General features: G+C 40.4%; 1 protein-coding gene across 2 annotated transcripts; it reads right to left on the bottom strand.

Moving 5' to 3' along the window:
• Positions 1–420: 420 nt before the first annotated feature.
• tspan5a (tetraspanin 5a) lies at positions 421–17,546 on the bottom strand (the record flags this gene model as incomplete). Of its 2 annotated transcripts, XM_083936680.1 has the most annotated exons (10): positions 17,187–17,546; positions 14,520–14,570; positions 13,421–13,567; positions 13,156–13,326; positions 11,208–11,333; positions 10,344–10,391; positions 7,895–8,011; positions 7,714–7,775; positions 1,355–1,395; positions 421–1,240 (listed from the first exon to the last, which is right to left on the bottom strand). In XM_083936680.1, exons 1-9 carry the CDS (start codon positions 17,265–17,267, stop codon positions 1,383–1,385), a joined length of 816 nt encoding a protein of 271 aa, XP_083792806.1. In that variant the 5' UTR covers positions 17,268–17,546. The 2 variants fall into 2 exon arrangements, with proteins under 2 accessions (XP_083792806.1, XP_083792805.1); XM_083936679.1 differs by lacking the exons at positions 421–1,240; positions 1,355–1,395 and adding an exon at positions 4,455–4,527.
• Between the last annotated feature and the right edge of the window lie 4,541 nt (positions 17,547–22,087).

The following is a 22,087-nucleotide window of genomic DNA, read 5'->3' on the forward strand; positions in this document are numbered from 1 at the left end:
GAGAACTGGTCCAGAGTGACTTCAGTGATGAGAGGACCTTCATTTTATTTGGGTCTGATGGGAACATTTTGTAGTTCAGTAGTAGTAGTAGTAGTAGTTCACATTTTGGGTTCAGTCTCTGCCCAGTAGGACTAGGGAGAGACTGAACCCAAAGTGTGTAAAGAAGTCCGTTACATTTGGAGGAGGAAGTGTCATGGTTTGGGGGATGTTTTCTGCAGCAGGAGTTGGCCCTTTTGTACAGCTACATGACAGGGTGAATGCAAATGTTTATGTGAACCTCCTTCAGTAACATGCAATACCTCCACTGCGACTGTCTCCAATCAGTACAATACAAGACATTGTCCCCGTCACACTGTAAAACAGGTGAAGCAGTTAATTGAAGCTAAGAATATTGAAACAATGAAATGTCCAGAGTCCAGATCTAAACCCCACAGAGAACCGCTGGAAAATCCATGTGAACAAAGTAATGTATACAAAACCTACTCCAGTTAGTGAACTGTGGAAGAGAGTGAAGAAGAATGGACGCAGATCAAAGCAGAGCAGTGTGAGAAACTAGTGATGTCCTGTGGGTCCAGATGTGCTGAAGTCATTCTAAGCTGTGGCCTCTACACTTCCTGTTCATTTTTGAATCCTAGCGAAGAAAACATTGTTGAAATCTTCTCTTCTGACTCAATGGTTACTGTTCTCTAATTCTGATCACTTTTTTTCACGAAGGTTTTTGTTGAAGTGCCTTGGTTATTTAAAAAAACATGCTAGTACAGCAATGGTAAACTCACAGAGGATATTCTATCAAATTCTGAACAACAACAAAAAAAAACTTCAGAATAAATCAAGTATTTATAATTTGTTCTCTAATTTTGATCTCCAGTGTTAAGCAAGCACTCAACCTTAATCCGTTAAATTACTATTTTACAGTCCTACAAGATGGGTTTAGCAATGGAGCGTTATTTCCACAGTGAAAATACCGATCTAATATCAAAAAGATGTATCAAAACTCCTACTCTCTACACGTAGCTATCAAAACTGGAGCATTGTGACGACCTGCATGTAGTGCATGTTTAACCATCCTCTCCAACAATTGTCTTTTTACAGAAGTCACACAGTGTTATATACAGAGCATTTCACATATTAGTGCCTTGAAAAAAGGTGCTGGTTCAGTGAACAAAATGGTGCCGGTGATCGGTGAGGTCCTCTGAATGCCCCCTGATGTGTTCAAGGAGGTGTGTTCAAAGACCTGCAGCTGACACACACAATGACACAAAATCAAATTAACATTTTCCATTTTTACTCAATTGTGATAAACAATGGATTAATGTGTACAGCCACATTCAATTTAATTGCAAAAAGAGGTTACCTGTTAGAATTGAGATGCTGCATCAGCATCAGGTAAAGAAACTGGAAAAGAGGAGATAGAAGGCTGAATTCATCAGAAAGCTCTAAATCATCTGCTTATTAAAGCTCAAACGCCTCTGTGTGGTTCAAAAATTTCAAAATAAAAGTTGAGGACAACAGAAAGCAGAAATGTTAAGGGTTAGGAAAGCTTGGAAAACAACATCTGCAAAGGATCGGCAGTCTAAACTAAAGGCTGGAAAGAGAAGACTGAGGATGACATGTTGAGGCGGAGAAAAGACAAACAGAAAAATGTCTGCAGTTGGACAAAGTTAGAGTGGAAGAAAGGGCCACAAAGAAAGAAAGGATTGTTGTCTAAGTCACAGGACTCCAAGGCTTATTAATGCAAACCACCCCAACTCTGCAGCTCAGTGGGGACTGATGTAGGAAGGTCATTAACATGCAGTAGCTCTAGAAAGGGTTTTTTCAGATTCTCTCATTCAAATGTACCTTACAGTGAAATTCCGGCATAAAATCATCCCAGGGTCTTTTCCGGCAAAAACATTCATCGAGACAATTTTTTCCGTGCATGAACTGTTAATAGAGATATCTGCGAGAGTCGCTAACACGATTAGCTCGGGGCGGCATGGTGAACGCATTAAAGCAGCTTTTTTTTAACCACTAATACTGTTCCTTCCGGCAACACGCACCCCCACTCGGTGCTGCGGGGAAATTTGCTGTCTGGGAATTTTCCAAACCTTTTACATCTATTATTAACTTTTATTTCACCAAAACCACAAAGTTTGCGCGTTTTGCTGGAATAAATCATCAATGGGCTCCTTCCTTTGGGATTGACTTAGGTAATCCACTTGAATGGACCTTACTATGAGAGGAGCTGGTACAGGGGCCAGTAGGTGAGTCTTTAAAACACTCTCAATAAACTCTGGGTTCACTAACTACGCTGTTGCTGCTTTGTTTTCTGTGTAGGGACTTTTCTCATGCTGCTGCAGAGGTTTGCTGTTATTTTGAGCAGTATTAGTGGTTAAAAAAAAGACGTTTGAATGCCTTCACTGTACTGCTCCGAGCTAATCAGTGTTAGCCACGTTCAGCTGTTAGCGACTGTTAGTGTCTCTCCAGGATATCTACGTTAATAGTTGTTACACTCATCAAGTAAGCCATCAAGACAATTTTTTCTGTGTATTTGCCGAAAAAGACCCTGGGATGATTTTACGCCGGGATTTCACTTTAATAGTATTTCATTAGGTTCACTCGATCAACACAACCTAAATTTCCACAAGGGCCAGATTCAGGTTTTTATGTGAATGAAGTCTTGATTTTCTTCAGGTGACAATCACTCCGCCTTGGAGAACAACTGAAAATGTACTGGGAGATGGCATTCTATGCGTCAAAGTGCCCTGCTGGATCTGTCCTTGAGCTTTGAAATTATGCACATTCACATTACAGCGGGGAGGGGAAATAGAGAAATATACTACTCCACATCTCATGGTGGCACTGTACTGAAAGGTGCCACCAAGTGAATATGTTTTTTTGACTAGTCTTGATGAGGTCAGTATGTTGTTGTTCAGTTCTGTACATTATTAAACACCTTTCAGTTCACACAGCAGTCAACGATTGGCTCCTACCGGAAAGGTCAGCACAGCCCTGATCAAACAAAACTCTACTATTTCCCAGTATCAACACGCGCCAACTGTACAGAAAAGCTTTATTTTTTAATTCCAATGAAGTTGGGACATTGTGTAAAATGTAATAAAAACAGGATAAAATAATTTGCAAATCCTGTTCACCTATATTCAATTGAATACACTACAAAGATATTTATGTTCAAACTGATAAGCTTTGGTGTTTTTTTGCAAATATTCACTCATTTTGATTTTGATGCCTGCAACACGTTCCAAAAAAGCTGCGACAGGGGCAAGTTTACCACTGTCTTACATCACCTTTCCTTTGAACAGCACTCAATAATAATAAGCATTTTGGAACTGAGGACACTAATTGTTGAAGCTTTGTAGGTGGAATTCTTTCCCATTCTTGCTTGATGTACGACTTTAGTTTGGGGTCTCAGTCACGTTGTCGTATTTTGCACTTCATAATATGCCACACATTTTCAGTGGAGACAGGTGTGGACTGCAGCAGGCCAGTCTAGTACCCATACTCTTTTACTATGAAGTCACGCTGTTGGAACACGTACAGAATGAGGCTTGGCATTGTCTTGCTGAAATAAGCAGGGACGTCCCTGAAAAAGACGTTGCTTGGATGGCAGCAGATGTTGCTCCAACACCTGTATGAACCTTTCAGCATTAATGGGGCCTTCACAGATGTGCAAGTTACGATGAGAAACCTTGTTCCTAAACTGTCGTACTATTGACTCACAATTGTTCACAGTGGTGACCCTCGCCCCATCCTTGCTTGTGAACAACTGAGCCTACAGCTGGCTAACACTGCCAAATACTGAAATAACAGTAAACAATGCATGGAGAGCAGAGGGAGCAAGGTTTCATTTGTGGTTTTTCTCAACCTCTAGTATGGCATGTGGACTGTGCCTAAATGCTGAGAATAAAGCCTAAATGCTGAGAATGAAGTTGAAATAACAGTTTGAGAATAAGGTAGTTAATAAGTCTAGACTAAAGTCAGAATATTAAGAATGAAGTCAAACTTTGAGAATAAATTTGAAAATTCTCGACATTTCTACTTTGTTTTCGGAATGCAAAATAACTTTGAAAAAGTTCCATCTCGAAACAGATGGTTAGATTTGAGGGAATGGGTGAAAGGTGCAGTTGTTAATATAGTTCTGATGACTTAATTGGTTTAATTTCATTAGTTACACCCATCGGTGCAGCATGAGGTCACCACTGAGGAGGCAATGTTTTCCAGGAAATGGAAATGTTTTCAGTAATTAACACTGATAACTGGCTCATGTTTGCCTCCATATCACACTGTAGGGGTAGAATGAATTTGACCTATTTGGACCTGAAATGGAACACAACACAACACAACACCAAATAGAGACCATCCACCCAATCACAGTAGTGCTCAAGACAAACAATGACCAAATGGAACCATCACACCCACCGGCTAAAAACACACATACACCATGTGTGTGTGTCTCATGAGTAGTAAGCCGATGCTTTCTTGCTGGAGTGAGGTGGGAGTCGACGCATGGAGAGAGGGGGGGGCACCCTGACGAAGCATGGAGGAGGAAGAATGAGGTGAGTTTTAGCATTGTGATGGTAAGCTCAGTCACTGTGCTAGGGAATTCCTGCTGACACAACTCAAGCTACTGTTTCTGCATTAAAAAATGCCATGACATGTTCTTTAGGTATTTATCCTATTTATCTTCAAAGAAGACATCTTTCAAGGGTCCATAGAGCCTCGGCGTGAGAATTGCATACTTTCATTTCTTGAATTTATTATCATTGTCCGTGTTTAATACTGTTTACATTTTCAACCTGCACCATCATGCACCTGGCTTGGCCCCTGAAGTCCAAAAATATTTTTGTGTGCACAAGCTTACTGGGGTGTACTACGAAGCTGGATTAGTGAGTTAGCGAGGTATGTTGCGCTCAAAGCCTGGGTCATCTGTGACAGTCGCTCTCTTTTAGCGTGGCTGTGTCACCATGGTAACTTGTGCTTTCATCCAAACCTGGTCTGGAGGAGGTTTTCAGCTTAGACATAGAGCTAAGTGACGTAGACTTTCGTGTTAGATTGGCTCCTTAAAGCTCAGAGCAGCTTCCTAGACCTCCTTTATGAGAGACACAGGTTCATCAGAGGGTTTTCACTATTTGATCGTTCTTGTCGGACCTTATGTGGGCAATGTTTCACTGTGATTCTTTGTCACAGGTACATATTATCATGCAGTTGGTGATGCCATAAATCTGAGCAAAAATACGGTGTGCGGTGCTATCAGCAGAGTTGTAGCTGTGCTCAATTCATTGCACAATATGCTCGTAAAGTTTCAGAGCTTTTTGCCCACTCAAACTGTCAGCGAAGGATTTTATCGTCTTTAAGATAAAAGAAAACCTCAGGCTCTTTGAGACAGTGGTAGAGTGGACGCAGTGCGTCAGTCTTGTGATCTGTGTGTGGGGTTCGTTGTGCATTTAAGTATAGTTCCAATTCTTATGTCACATGGAAAACGTATACACTAAAGGTTATGGAATTATGGCCAGTGTGGTGTATTACACCTTTGCATTCCCTGGAATATAAAACAAAGCAGGTTGCACATTTTTGCATTTTAAATCATCATCACTCTATTGGGATTGATGGAGCTCAATTCTGTATTTAGCATAGTTATTTTTAGACAATATGCAGAATCTTTTCACTGACGAATTTACAACATCTGCTATTTTTTTTGCCAGCACGTCTTTATAATGATTCTAATGATCTGCTCCTCTTCAGTGAGTGAGTGAAATATGCGGCCCTTGATCCAAAGGCTGAGTCAAATGACACGATACCGCCCCTTTTATGAGAACGTAATGGAACTAAAGCAGAAACCCTGGCTTGACAAATCAACTCTTAAGTGAGCTTCGTGGTACCGTTTAACTCTGATTGAGAGTTTCGTTTTTGTCGATCCAGGTTATCCAAAGATACCCTGGGGATGTTCAGCACGCTTTGTAGTACACCCCTCAGGAGAAGTGTGCACACTATATTCTTGAGCTAAAAAGATAACACACGTGATTCTAACAATTTTCCAACCCCTGACAAGCTTTAGCCGCTTGATAACGAGTAGCGCATCAGATTCAGGTGTGGTAGAGCAGAGAGAAACAGAGAGCAGTAGCTCTTCAGGAGCAGGGTCGGACACCCCTGATTTATGGGCTCTGTGCTTTCCAGACCTAGAGTATGGACAAACCTGGCATCTTAGAAAAATATAATTCAATATATTTCAGACCATTGTTTCTGGCTGGTTATGAAAAAATATCAGTATTAAGTAGGGATGTCCGATAATATCGGCCCACCGATATTATCGGCCGATATTGAGTTCAAAATGTAATATCGGGAATTATCGGTATCGGGTTTTTACAACCGATGTTAGTTCTGTAGGCTTCAGCATTTCCAAGTGTACCTGAATGCAACACAGGCCGTTTACAGGCGCGTGTTTGATGACGTATAACAACAACAACACGCTTCACTCGTAGGTTGCTAACCGTGGCTAACAAGCTTCAGCTCTCCTGGTGCATGAGATGTCCGTGGTTTGGAAGGATTTCCAAGTGTCACCTACTAACAGTGAATGTGCGCTTTGCAATGACAAGGCGTCGGTTATGAGAGGAGGAAACAATGTTCCTTTAAAACATCAAATTTGATTACTCACCTCAAGAAGAAGCATGCGGAGTTATACGCTACATCTGTGCAGCAAAGTGATGGAAAGAAGCAACAGCCGACACTGAGAAACAAACTTTTTCTATCGCTCAGGATGCCGGATTCACCAAACGTGTGGAGTTCCTGGAGCCTCGTTATGTCTGTATAACGCCCAGTCAGAGTGTTTCTCAGACCAGTGCTGACCCGACTTGCACAGCATTGTTTACAGTCACGTCGAGAAGTTAATTTCTGCTGTATCCGTTAGATCCACTACAGGTCAGCATGTTGAGCTTGACTGCTAATTTATTGATTGTATTATTTGCCAAGTTACGGCTCAGTCGTTACTCAGTCTGTAAAAAGAGAACTATGTTTGTTTACTACTCTGGACTGAAGCTATGCATCTTCCTTGTTGTGATGTTGTCTGTAATTTTGTTTGAGGCAAAATATTCTCTCTAAAAACACAAACAAATAAATGAATGGCACTTTTTTCAATAACTTATTTTGTACAGACTGTGTTTACATTTGAAAAGCCGTGTTGCATTTATGTATGCATCCAGTGGGGCATCACAATAAAATTAGGCATAATGTGTTAATTCCATAATAGGTGATATGTGATCAATTTTGGTGTAAAAAGGCTGCATATATCGGTATCGGAAATTAAGGGTTGGACAATATCGGAATATCGGATATCGGCAGAAAAGCCAATATCGAGCATCCCTAGTATTAAGTTTGTTATTATATTTGAGGGAAGAAATAACTTTGAAGTCCTTTCAGGGGAGGTGAGTAACAAGCAATGCTAAAATACCTGACATTATCTAGAGCATTGCAGGTTGTGACTAGTGTCATCCAAACTAAATAAAGCAAATCCTAAAAAATGCAGAACAGTGTGTACTCCACAGAAATAGACTTTTTGTTTTTATGGAAGACATAAAAACAGTGCAATTACTTCAAGAGACATTTCTTGAAAGAGCTGAAATGCCTCATGTTGTGAAATGGAAACAGTAGAAAGAGCACAACAGAAAAACTCTGTCTGAATGAGTACAGGAGATACTGAAGTAAAGAGCTTTTTCTCACCAGCTCGCCTGCACAGCTTCGATGTCACTCACTAAGTTTTGGGCCAAACAAATCCCAAAAATCTGTGGATGAAAAAAGAAAAACATACATCTTAGCATAAGATGGCAACATTAGACTTTAAAAAGTAATTAAGCTTTTGTTTAGTTTGTATCTGAAACATTATAAAGGTTCTGGAACTGGCCTGCAGTAGTGCAACTCCAATAAAGATCCCGGCCACCAGGGTGAGGTTGTCCTGTAGCCACTTCTCAAACTGTGGTACACAGCCTTTCACGTTGATGTAGTCCTTCTGCTCCGAGTCCTGCAACACAACACAACGTCCTGTCATCATCTTTACATTTTCATACTCATAAAATAGATTTTTTTAAAAATTTGATTTGTTTGTACTATTGTGAGACTTTAGTTAAAGTGAAATTCTGGCGTAAAATCATCCCATGGTCTTTTTCAGCAAATACACTCATCAAATAAGCCATCGAGACATTTCGTTTTTTCGTGTATCAACTATTAATGGAGAAATCCTGGAAAGTCTAACAGCTGGACGTGGCTAACATTGATTAGCTCGGGGCAGCACGGTGAAGGTATTCAAACGTCTTTTTTAACCACTAATACTAACAAAGCACCAATGGGTTCCTTCCATTTGGATTGACTTTCTTAACTTCTATTCTCCCTTTGCCCGTTCTGCCCTCTACAATGAGGTTACTTTCGCTAGTTTTCGTGTTTCTTTTCGTGCCGCTTTTATCAATGCCGCTTCCTACGGGACAAGCTGTCTTTGTTTATTCTGGAGAACAGCTGATCACCCTAATGACGGCCGGCATAGCGGCCAGACCAGCTGATATTCCACCCGAACTCTGGAGAAAAAGACACCAGGGACACAGAGGTGGGAAGCAACGCCGGGGCTATAGGGTGAGAAGATGGCTTCAACTATTGCACCCTGAGTCCTGCCACTTTCAGAGGTTTTCTGATGACTCAGCAATAGCTGGCTGCATTGGAAAGGGGGATGAAAGTGAATACAGGACTGTTGTGGGCAACTTTGTCACTTGGAGTGAGCTGAATCCTCTGCAGCTCAACGTGACTAAAACAAAGGAGCTCGTAGTGGATCTGAGGAAGGTGAAAACACCTGTGACCCTTGTCTCCATCCAGGGGGTCCCTGTGGACACTGTAGAGGAGTATAAGTACCTGGGGGTGTGCTTCAATAATAAGCTGAACTGGACTAGAAATGTAGAGGCTGTCTACAAAAAGGGCAAAAGTGGACTCTTCTTCCTGAGGAGGCTGAGGTCCTTTAACATCTGCCGGGCGATGCTGAGGATGTTTTATGAGTCTGTTGTGGCCAGTGCGATCTTCTTGGCTGTCACATGCTGGGGCAGTGGGCTGAAGGTCGCAGACACCAACAGAATGAACAAACTGATCAGGAGGGCCAGTGATGTCGTGGGGGAGGAGCTGGAGAACCTGACGACCGTGGCAGAGAGAAGGATGCTGTCCAGGCTCTGGTCTGCCCTGGACAATGTCTCCCACCCTCTCTACGACACACTGGCCCAGCAGAGGAGCACCTTCAGCAGAAGACTCCTCGCACCCAGATGCACCACAGAGTGCCACAGGAATTCTCTCCTGCCTGTGGTCATTAAATTATACAATGCATCCCTTGCAGAGTCTGTCACCCCCTCTCTGTAATACGGACTCAATCATAAACAATCTGTGCTTTGCAAATTACTACAGTACTTTTGATCTGTATATATTACCATTGTAATTTTGATATTCTACATACAGTATATATAGTTTATATTTCTGTTTTTACAAATATATGTTATCTCTATAATACTGTTGTTGTTAAATATGTTGTTTGTATAGCTAGAGTTTGATATTAAAATAATTTCCCCCTGGGATTTTTTAAGTATTTCTGATTTTGGGATGAATTTCACTTTAACCAAGAGCTGTTACCCTGGGATGTTTGACAACAAGGAATATAGTGTACACTAAACAGATTTCATCTTTTAGGCTTCAGCTACAGTACAGTGTAGTGCCATCCCATCCCTGAAGGTTCCTGTCTTCCTGAAGGAGGACTAAAACCCATGATGAACCTTCTCTGTCGCTGTTTTTGATGTTGCTCTTATAACTTTCAGTATACTCATGGGGGACATGTTGGGTCTCTGTAAATCAAAGAATGTGGTCTAGATCTACTCTATATGGAAAGTGTCCTGAGATAACTCTTCTTAAAATTTGACACTGCAGCAGCTTCTGTGTCAGTACTCCTTTTTCTTTCTCCAAACAGCGTGCTAACGTCATCTACTGTAGGTAATACACTGGCTAAGTACATCATACAACCACACTTCAAAGCATCTGAACAGTTGTGTGTTAAAGTGTTAAAAAACTACCTTCCAACAACTCCAAAGCAGAACATAAAAACTCTGTTCTGGACACTCAGAGGTCAAAAGGATTTCTTGGATTTGCATCTTTTCATCATATGTAATTAAATATATCACACCTGTCACATCAGAGATTTACCCCACTAGTAATTTCAAGGTGATAAACTCAAAAAAAAAGCTCAAACTGAGACGGACATAAAAAGTAGAGGAGCAGTTTTGGGAGCATCAAAATGGAATAAATGAAAGGGTTAAAGTGAGTGAAATGTTACTTACTGGTTTAGCTCGAATGTCGTATCCACACTGAGTGTTAATTACATCTTCCTAGAGACAGAAAGATTAAACTTTATAGTGAATGACCTATTTAAAAGCAGATGTCAGCATGCTCACAATGACAATGCTAACATGCTGATATTTTGCAGGTAATGACTAATCAAAAAGATGTGAGTGGGTTCAAATACAAAATAGAAAGTCAGAATAAGCCAGGCTTAATGTGCTATCCTGAGTGGGGCTGCAGCTATCGAATCTTTTTGTAATTGAGTATTCTACCGATTATTCCATTGGCTTCTCGAGTAATAGGACAAAAAAAACATTATGATTTTGTCTAAAAATGTATTATAATTTGCGTTATTTTGCAAATATATATATTATGTGTAGTAATAATATGTGGTAGGCCTATTTGGTGTGTGGTGTGTGTGTGTGGGGGGGAGATCGAGGGAGAGAAAGAGAGAGAGATGAGATGTGTGTGTGTGTTGAAGGCAATACACTCGCAATTTACCATGAATAAGTTTACTATTTAAACAATTCAAAGTGGTGCATAAAATTCTCTGTGACACACATGTTTAAAAGAGGTTCAAAGACAAATAGATTTATTTATAAATGAATTAGAGATAGATATTATCAGGAAGAGAGAGTCGCTCTCTTCCTGTTTACTGTAACAACAAACAACGAACAAAACTCCACTGACACATTTACTCAAACAAAACTATAAAGGCTGATCAGGGAGGTGACGTTCTAGATGAAATTTCGTAATCGAGTAATTGTTTCAGCCCTAACCCTGAGGTGTTCTGGTCATTTCTGGCACCTGTGCATGGAGAAGTGTATAAATGTGAAAGTGCATGGAGAGTGAGACGCTCGTACCGCTGGGTCCTTAGTGCAGCAGGAGAAGGGAACGCCACACTTTTCTCGACTGGGATTTCCATCAGTGCAGTTAAAATAGATGTTCAGGTTCCAGTCGTCTGCTCCAAACGCACCGCAGCACTCCCACTGAAGTCACACAGAGAGGAAAAATGTTAAAGGTTCTTTCTGTTGAAATCCCGGTTTCCTCTAGCCTGGGAACCAGATGAATCTGCAACGCTCATGTCTAATTTGGTCTGCAGCCCTCACATTCAGACAGACTCCATCCAACCTGGGCCCTGGCCGACCAAGCACAACTCTAAATCTCATGTGGGGCAGATCGCGATATAAAATACTCACAATACGCTGAATGTGGTGAATTTACATTATCGGGATAATCATGAATATCCTAAGAGTGACTTGTCCGGTGAATGGACTGCAGTTTACTTGGGTAATGTTCATTTGGCATTTAAGTTACAGTTCAATGTATTGTATTTTACAGAAAATCCATATTTTTATTTGATGTAGCCTTTGGAGCTGGGCTAACTGCATCACGGTGCATTACATTCTGGGTAATTTCAACCATGTAGCCAGACACACCGCTTAGTTTATCCATTAATTTTAAGCGCACAGCAACAACAAATGCAAATCAACAGATAAAAATACTGAAGTAAGATGGTTAGCCACCATGCTAACAGGGTTAATCCTGTTGATTTAGCCAGTCCACTTGAGATAACATTAGCTTGCAGAGATTATGGGGTTACTCAAACTGAATAAATACCAGCTAGCTAATCTTGTTTTAACTAAGATATCTGCTGAAAATATTGTTTTTTTCCCCCCATGGACAGATTTAGCTACCAACTTCAAGCAACAGAGAAAAAACCTGTAATGAAACATTATGTAACAAGTGTTAGCATGAAGAAGATGAACGGCAGCTAAGGTTAACATTAGCGGTCTCCATGAAGCTAAAGAGACGCTTTCTAGTCCCTTTTGAGTCAGCCAGTCAACTTGAGCTAACATTAGCTTTAAAGAGCTTGTGGGATTTCCTAAAGTGAATAAATACTGCACATATAAACACAAAACCGCTTTTCTAGCTAAATCTCATTGTAACTAAGATATCTGCCAAAAGAATAAAAAATTTCCGTGGACATATTTATAGTCCCTGTTGAGTTAGGGAAGTGCCTCGGGTTCTGGCTGCATTAATGGCGTTCCGATAACAAAAGGTAAAGCTCACCCTCTTGTGTTATAATGTCTCTCTACTACTCAGTGTCTCCATAGTTCCGTGCCTAATCCCAGAATGCAATGCATCACTCTCTCCCGTTTGTGTTACAGTCCATCTCTCTATTAAAAGAAGTAGAAAGCGAAAGTGTTTATTTTATGTAAAATAAACATTCTATTTTGATGATCGTGATAATACTGAATCGCCATTTTTTGGCGGGGCGGGTTTGAGACAATGACTGACAGGACCATCATGCTGCAACATGCCTACAAAACGTAGTTGGCTTACTCCATCAAACTAGGAAACACAGATCAAATATGAATCAAGACCCTGTTATTGGATTCCTATTTCTCTCCTAAAATCTTTTTGTGATTGCTCATGTCTTGTTTCATTGCTCTAATTGGTTAAAAGTCACGTTTTGTTGCTCTGATTGGTTTATCTATTTGGACACCCCGTTGAGGGGTAATGACCTGAGAGATTCCAGATTTCCTCCATTAGTAGACAGAATTTATAAATAATATTTTTCAAAGGGCAGTAAGACCCATCACAAGTGGACCTGATTGGTTCCCTTTACTCAAGTACAATCCGAACAGTTTTGAACAGTGCAAAGCAGATTCAGCCAATTGCAACTCATATGCTGAAGAAGACTGGGTGACAAGGTTGGAAGCGCTGGAAAAAGCCAATACGTGGAATTTGAGTAAATAGTACTTCAGAAGGTCTAGAATAAACTTTGGTGTTTAAATAAACACGTACATATTCCTGTGTGAAGTCGATGAGGTTCTGTAAATCGATGTCGTCCCGGTACGCCCGAATGTTATTGTTGATGAACAGGTTGAGCTGGTCTTTAATCCAGTCCTTAAAGACAAACGCCAGGACCCCTGTTGTCAACTCCAAGAAAAAGATGATTCCCAGAAACACAGAGAACTGCAGTACAAAGACAGAAAATGATAGAAATGACTGTCCATTGTCCCATCATCCATCAGTGCAGAATGCAAAAAGGTCTTATCATGGAACATACAAACTTCAGTAGAAACGTGTTTTCCCGCAATGCTCCAATGCATCCTGCAAAGCCCAGAATGAACATGACCCCCCCGACCACCATGAAGAGCCAGACTGGGTCCAGCCCCCCCAGGTCTGTGATGGACGAGATGTTGGACAGAACCCCCTGGAGAAGAGAGACAGAGCACAATACACAGCTGCGTCTCTTTCAGAAGACAAAGGGTCACAGTGGCATCAGATAGGATGCAACCGCTACAGCCGCACATAATACAACCAAAATGCTGGATGCTAGAAACAAGTTTGCAGATGATAAAACCAGAAGAATGAGCTGAAAAGGAAGAGAGCTGAGAGGAAGTACAGAGCTGCTAATAACTGGGTTTGTCATGTGGGGATTTTTAAACGTGTTTATTTTTGTCACAATATAATTAAAGTTGTGTTATTACTCACTGTACACATATAGAAGGTAAATAAAAATTATATTTGATATCAATTTAACACAGATGGCATAATTAAAGGATGTTGCAAATAAGCTCCAGGTTAAAACTACGTGCAGTGAGATGAGAGGGGATCAGCCCCAGGAAGGAGGAGGGAGTGTTCTTTCTACAGGAACTGGCTGTTCATTGGAAGAACTGTGTGACCAGGGGGCAGAGGATTCAACTTGTGAACAAATGAGAGCCAGTCTGGGAGTGATTGACTGCCTCAGTAACATTCTGAACCAATCACAACAACCCAATGAACTTTATTGCTGTATAAATTCTTTGTGAAGGGAGGGGGCTCGGTGCTCTTTCTGGCTCATTGGTTGCAGAAACATTTCTGACCCTAGAAAATCCTTGGCCAAGCAGATTATTCTTTGCTGTTTTTATAATAAACTTTAAGAAGTAGTATGGCTTTCCTTGAGTAAGAACACGACATTCACCACAAACGACTCCTTTCACATTACAGGGTCATTTGACTCATAGTCTGTCTAATAATATTGATAAGTGCAGCTTTAAACAAGACAATCTTATTATCACTTTGGCCTTTGAAAAAAAACCCAATGTAGAACGAATGATGGTAATAACTACACTGTATTTCTATTTTGCAGTATCACTAATGATAACTCCAATGTCTGTACTTACCTTCTCACTCCATGCCCACAGTCCAATTCCAACTAAGGCCATGCCCAGCAGCTGCAAAACACCACAGTCAAGACAAATTACTGGGGAAGTGTTGATGCAACATGACATGACAGCAGTCTGTCACATTGTGAACACAGTGACCCTGTTGCTCTGACCTCCTGTTGTCTTTTATTTATATCTCAGAATGATAACATCACTATATTGCATATTTTTTTTACAGTGTTTAGCCTGATAACAATACAGGGTTTTTCTTCTACATAACATTTTCACCACGTCACACCTGAAACTTGCAGTTGACAGATGAAACATTTTACCATTCTTTTTTTACTTTTAAGAATATTATTACACATCTGAAAACTTCCAATGTGCATTTTTATATGAGATATGAGGGTATGAGTTTTCTGTTCATAGACTATGCTTGTAAAACAATTCCACGTGTAGCTCCGGTATTTTAGGAAAGATTTTTCTATTGACTTTAAGACGGTTTAAAAACGGTTGAGCTCACACTGAAAACTGTGTAGGCTGATTTTTTTTTCCACACAAAAACTGATCAGGAATCATCGAGGAAATCTATAAAGATTCAGGCTGTAAGGCATGGAAGTGGTATCTGGGGCTGGGCAAACACAGAACGTGCTGTCGAGCTGCCAAAGCAGAGAGATCGTAGTATGTACATAGTATGTCTGTAGAGAGAACTACAGGCAGTCATGAGGATTCGTGGCAAAACGAAATGACCGTGTCCTAACAGCACGTGAGTGTAAGGCTGTCACGTTGCATCAACGCTGTCTGTCCAAACTTCACAGAATGTGTGGAACAAGCTGGAATATATGCGCCTAAAAAAACAGATAAATGTCCCGTGCACCAGCAGATGTGCTTTACAAGAATCGAGTCACTTCACAGAGGCCGCCTTCTGCACACACACACACACACACACACACACACACACACACACACACACACACACACACACACACACACACACACACACACACACACACACACACACACACACACACACACACACACACACACACACACACACACACACACACACACACACACACACACACACACACACACACACACACACACACACACACACACACACACACACACACACACACACACACACACACACACACTTCTGAGAGCCATCAGATTACCGGTGCAATTTCCGTGGTTTGGGTTATTTTTTTAAATGTGTCGATTATATACACAAATAAATGCGTTACAGCACAAACACTGTGTCATATTTTAAGATATGATGTGAGCATTATAAGCTGAAACACAGCATTATGATGTCTGAAAAAGTGTCAGATTGATGCGATCATATAAACTGTTCTGTAACCACAGTTTTTATCATCAATGTAATATGATAAACAGTGTAAATAACATCTTCCTCTGGCTGCAGATGTGTGCTGCTGTGTTCACGGGCTACAACATGATTTCCTGGAAAAGACAATGCTCAGTTGTTGAGCTGCACTGTGATTGGCCCAGCTGTTACAGAGTGATTAGACCAGTGATGTGATTGGCTGAGAGTGTGTTTATGAATGTCATCACACCCTTTGACCCAGCCCTTTTCCACTTCGTGCTGCTGCACAGATTAAAACAGCAGATGGTTTTCAAATATGAAGTGTGTCTGCCTTTCTTGTCTTCTCAATTCAGTAACACAAAAAAAACATCATTTTTTTGATGCTTTAAACTCTCAGCCGGTCAGAACAACACATCTGATGACATGAACTTGGACTCTGGGATACTGACATGTTTCACTGTTTCTTAATGATTTAAAGAGCACGCAGCAAACAATAAATTGAAAAATGGTAAAAGGATCGATGAATAAGGGAGATCATCATGAGCTTTTTTTAGCTTAAAAAAAGACAATATCAAAATTGGAAAAATGCCCCCATATTAATTATGTGAAATATGTATCAAAATGTGTTTCCATTAAATCTGAAACAATTATTGGATTTAGTGATGAACGGGTAACTCATCTGTCATAGTTCTGCTTATCAAATCATCATTGAAGTCATTTTTAAAGTAAAGCTACTACACTAAAAGGAACCGCTTTAGAGGGCTTTCCTTTCCCGTCTGCGGGTTTACAGCAGCTGACACTGTGGGAACGTGTGATGATAAAGGAGACTATTCTGTGGATGAACTGCCGATGGGAATAACAGCAACTGACTTCCCCATGTTTAAAAGTGCCTTGCACTCAGATTACATATGCAGTATGTTGTCATAAGTGTCTCATATATATATATATGTGTGTGTGTGTGTGTGTGTGTGTTGGCATTAGAACACTTCTCCGGTGTCAGTTTGACATGAATGACATCACTTGTTAAAACATATTGCGTCATGAGCCCGTGCATTGTGCAGCCTAAAGCACATATATGAATGATAAGCCTGCAGTGACACCGGGGCTGAGCTGTCATTAGTTCACTCCAAAAAGCCGATTAGCTCTCGTTGTGACGCGGCCCCAGCAGCTGCTCGGACCCGGACATTACTGGACCCACAGAACCACACATGCGTTCATATGACTCTGAATGTGTGAAAGTGAGTGAGAACGGTACCGTGATAAGATGCGATGGTTAATGGGGCCTTCGGACAGGATAATAACCGAACGGTAGGCTCATGAACAGAGAGAGAGAACAGATAAAGCAGACCGCTTCTTACCCAGAACAGGATGTTGAATCCGAAGATGAAGTATTTGATGCAGCAGCTGACTTCGTTGCCTTTGTAATGATTCCCCGACATGTTTGAGCATCATCAGCGCGCTGCCGCTCCGAGGAAAAACACGGCCTGCTTCACAGGCTGCTTCACAGGCTTTGTGTGCGGGACGGAACAGGTTCAACGCTCCGGGGATGCATTTCACTCAGTCCGTTTCAAACGTCCCCAGAGCCGTTTCAGACCCGCGTCAGGAGTCCAGATGGACGCGCACACGCGGACCACGGAAGACGCAAAGTTTAGAAGCGTTAACGCAGAGTATCGCAGAATAAAAACGAGCCGCTGTTTTCTGGGCAAATTGCGCCTACAGGAGGCGGTACCGTTGCTACGGGAGGTCGTCAATGATTGGCTGGAACAAGACTTGAAAGACTGAGAAAGCAACCAATCATACCAGAGTAAAGCTAGGGCACTTCCTGTGTCCTGAATAATGAAGCCTGCTAATAATAATAATAATAATAATAATAATAATAATAATAATAATAATGATACTGCTACTTATCAAATCAAAAATAAAAACATATATTTTTATTACCTACTTATTATTATTATTATTATTATTATTAATAATAATAATAATTATTATTATTAATAATAATAATATATATATATATATATCTTATCACTAGTGTTGTAATTATTATAATATTATTATTATTATTATTTAAATAATTACAAAAAATATTTTCCAAACACTTACAAACCGTCTTAAAATGAATTTGCCCTAAAAACCCAACATGACAAACATGTATTTATGTATCTCATTGACTTAAGACTCTCTAAGTTGCTACAAAACTCTTAGACTTCCAAAAATATTGATGGTGACCTCATAGGTAGCATTAGCTCCGATAGCCTGTAATAATAATAACTAGAAAATTCCACAATAAATTTTAACTGTGGGCTTGACTTTTACCCGTTCTGATACTTGGTGCACATCCCAATGCAAAGGTCAAAATTATTATAAGAAGAAGTTGGCTGGTAGTAGTAGTAGTAGTTAAAAGGCTGTAGTAGTACATGATCGAGCGGAGGTGTCCAATACTGCTCCTGGAGAGCTACTGTCCTGCATGTTTAGGTTTCTCTGTGCTCCAACACACTTGAGTCTAATAATGTGCTTGTTATAGTATCAAGCAGCTGAAGCTTGATAAGGAGCAGATCATTAGACTCAGGTGTGTTAGAGCAGGGAGAAACCTAAACACGCAGTAGCAGAGTTGGACACACCCTGTAACAGACTAACAGTTAAGAAAACTGTCCGGACGCAGGATGTGGTAGCATTTGTGGCACTTAGGCATCACAATACTCTCTTGGCTCAAATCCAAAAGTTGTATTGAAAAACCTATTTTCCTGTGAACGACAGGAGGCTTTAGTGAAGGTGCTGACTTTAATGTTTACATCGGCTTGATACAATACAAAGTCCAAGCAAAAATACAAAGGGCCAATCAGAGAAATTAGATTTGTCCTGTCTTCTGTTTTCCCAACAACTGTTAAGTCATTGGGTCACTGTCTCCATCAATCAGAGTCACATGTCACAGCTCTGGTTTCCACGATGACAGGTAGACAGCAATTTATGTTCATTTAATGGAGATTACACCTCTCCAACAACATCTTTTGATTCAAAAAATATGAGTCCAATGTCCGAAATATGATTATCAACAGAAAGAAGAGGCTGCTGAACACGTTGATATCATTTTGATGTTTTGGGGGACAAATGTGTGTAACCTGCTCTGTTTCACACATATTTGTCCCCAGAAACATCAAAATGGCAGGTTAAAAACCTGGCTGTCTGCTGTAGTCAGACAATTTCTGCTCTCAGTTTGTATTGCAGCACAATGGGAAAGTGGTTGGCACTTCTGTGGCTCTGAGGCTCATAGGGTCAGATATATATGCCTGTTTAATCCCATAGTAACATGTCTGCGACCAGCACAGTTTTTCCCATGTTTTGACTTAAATTGATGTAAGAAGAGTGAACATTGTGGTAGATAAAGCAAGTTGTTGAGATTTTTTTCAGACTATTTTACAGCTCCTCTTTACTCTAGCTGTGATGTCACGCTCTCTGGGTCTGAACATTCGACCTGAAATTTTAACAAAACGAAAACTCTCCATTTAGGCCAAAGAAGCTTGACAAATCTTTGACAAAAATTATAGCACACCATTCCCAACCATTCCGCATGTTATGGTGTATGTTAAGTGCATGTGCTGGCAACGCTTTCAGACTTGAATTGAATCAAAGTTGTAGGAGGAAGGAGGAGAATAAGCAGAACAAGAAAATGCATTTCCTACGAAGGTAAGAAAACTTAATGTTTGCAAAAGTTTTTTAAAAAGTTTGATATTTGAAAAGAATTTAATAAAAGCTAAATCTCAAACCAGACCACATTTCCCAGCTTCTGGATTTGTGCCTGAACACCACATATTTCCAGTTTAATGGCACTTTTTACAAACAGAAACACGACTGTGCCATGGGTTCACCAGTATCCCCTTTTTTGGCAAATCCATAAATGGAGGCGGTAGAGGACAAGGCTTTGAACTCCTTCAAAGGAATAACCCAGAACCATTGGTTCATGAACCGATGAAGCCTCTTGGATGAGAGGTGAAACGTCTCCCGAGACAAATAACCAAGTCCAGTTGCTTTGACTGAAATTGCTTTAGGAATAACGACGACCTGGACCAAAGGGAACAGTCACAGGCTTAATATTTGAAAAGAATATTAAAAAAGCTGAATATGTGCAAAAGTATAAAATAGCTGAATGTGTGGAAAAGTATATAAAAACTGAATATTTTAAAAGAATATTAAATAAGCTGAATATGTGCAAATTAAGGATAAAAGGATGTATATTTGAAAAGAATATTAAAGGGAGAAAAAAAGTTGAATAAAAGCAGAAATGTGCTTAAAGGCTGAAGCTACACTGTAATAGTGGCCTAAATGTGTAAGAAGAAGCTGAAATAGCAGGAAGAGTTGAAAGAGTGACAACGGGTTTCATAAGTATGCATGTCTTTGAACATTTTAACAGTACCATAAATGTGTGAAATATTTTAAAAGCTGCCACTAAAGAGTTTTGCAGGCTTGAATGTTTCAGGGGAAGGTGAAGTAGGAACAGTTGGAAAAGTGAGAACAGGCTTAATTGGTATGCAAAGCATTTAGCGGATTTATAATACTCGTATTATATGTTCTCCCCGTGTCTGCGTGGGTTTCCTCCGGGTTCTCCGGTTTCCTCCCACAATCTAAAGACATGCACGTGCTAGGTTAATTGATGACCCTAAAAAAAAAATTGCCCGTAGGTCTGTCTCTGTTCGTCTCTATGTGTCCTGTGATAGACTGGCGTCCTGTCCAGGGTGGACCCCGCCGCACGCCCGATGTCAGCTGGGATCGGCTCCAGCCCCCCCGCGACCCCGACAGGGACAAGAGGTTGAAGATGAATGAATGAATGTATTATATTTAAAAAAAACTTTGAATACATGAAGTGTATTCAAAGTGAGGTTGACACTAAACTGCATTGCTGGTGTGAATGGAAAAGCAGTGATGGAGAATGAATACGTTGGAAATGTTGAAAAGGGTCTAATTAGTATGAATGGGATTTAAAACATATTACCACTAATAGTATTGTTCCTCTTTAATAATATATAAGGACACCGAGAATGGTTTAATCAAATATTTAATGAAAAAACAAACAAAAACCAGGGAATGGGGAAACAGGTACAGGATCCGGGTGAAGACGGGGGGAACCAATGCGGGGATCAGGAGACAAAACACGAACGGGTGGTGGAAAAAACAGAACTCTGGAAACTAAAACAAAAGAAACAAAGAAACGATTAACAAAGAACAACGCAACGCGGAAATAGAACACGATCTTAAAGATATGGTAGCCAACCAAGGGAGAGAGACGAAATAGTAACAACTGTCTGGCGCCGGTCGTGAGCCACATCCGGCTTCTTATCCAGTATGTGCTGATGAGGGGATGAGCTTCAACTGGGCGGAACCACGCCTACCAGCCAGGGGCTTCTCTCATGTCAGGGGGTTGTGTCAAGTCAGGGGCTTGTGTCAAGTGAGGGGCTTGTGCTCCGGGGAGTAGCATCCAGCTGCAGCCCCGGAGCACAAGCCCCCCACGGAAGTGACGTATGATACAAGAAAGTATGCAGGAATTGTTTGGAAAATGATGGAGACGTTTAAAAACAACGTAAGCTTTGCTATGTTGATAATGTTACTAACTACGAGCTAACTAGAAGCTTTTGTTGCAAAGCCAGTGCCTTAATAAATAACACGCAAACGGCATCATTGTTTGATCCATCCTGCTGCAAAAAGTCCAGGAATTCTGTCCAGAATGGTTTCAGTGTGCCATAAAGACTTTTTTGATGTTCAATTATTACCAATTAAATAGATGAAATAAGAAAAGATATTACAAACTGGTTAATTATCTTTGCCTCATTAAAATCGAAGTAAAAATAGTGACAAAATAACAGTTTTATGTAATTCTAAAATTGGACCACAAAATGAATATTAAAAGGCTATTAAATTAAACTTTGTTAATCCATACTAATGTGTCTGCTGATCAAACTCGGCACCATCTCACAATTTGTCTGCTTTAACATTTACAGTTTCCATTTTGTGATTTCTTTCAAATTAACTGACCTTTCACATTACATATAGTCATTTATTATTAATATAAAAATATTGATAAGTTTAACTTTAATTTGAAGCAGCTGGCATTCAGACTGGCCATCTGTTACGTATGTTTAGTCAATCAGAGCTTTCTACTGTTCTGTGTGTGTGTCTTTCAACTTGTAGGTGGCACACTACTTACATATCTTTAAATTCACGAGTAGAAACCATGTATGAAACCATACATTTATTGTAATTTTAT

The sequence above is a fragment of the Echiichthys vipera genome (genome assembly GCF_963691815.1).
Source record: "Echiichthys vipera genome assembly, chromosome: 22".
Taxonomy (NCBI): Eukaryota; Metazoa; Chordata; class Actinopteri; order Perciformes; family Trachinidae; genus Echiichthys; species Echiichthys vipera.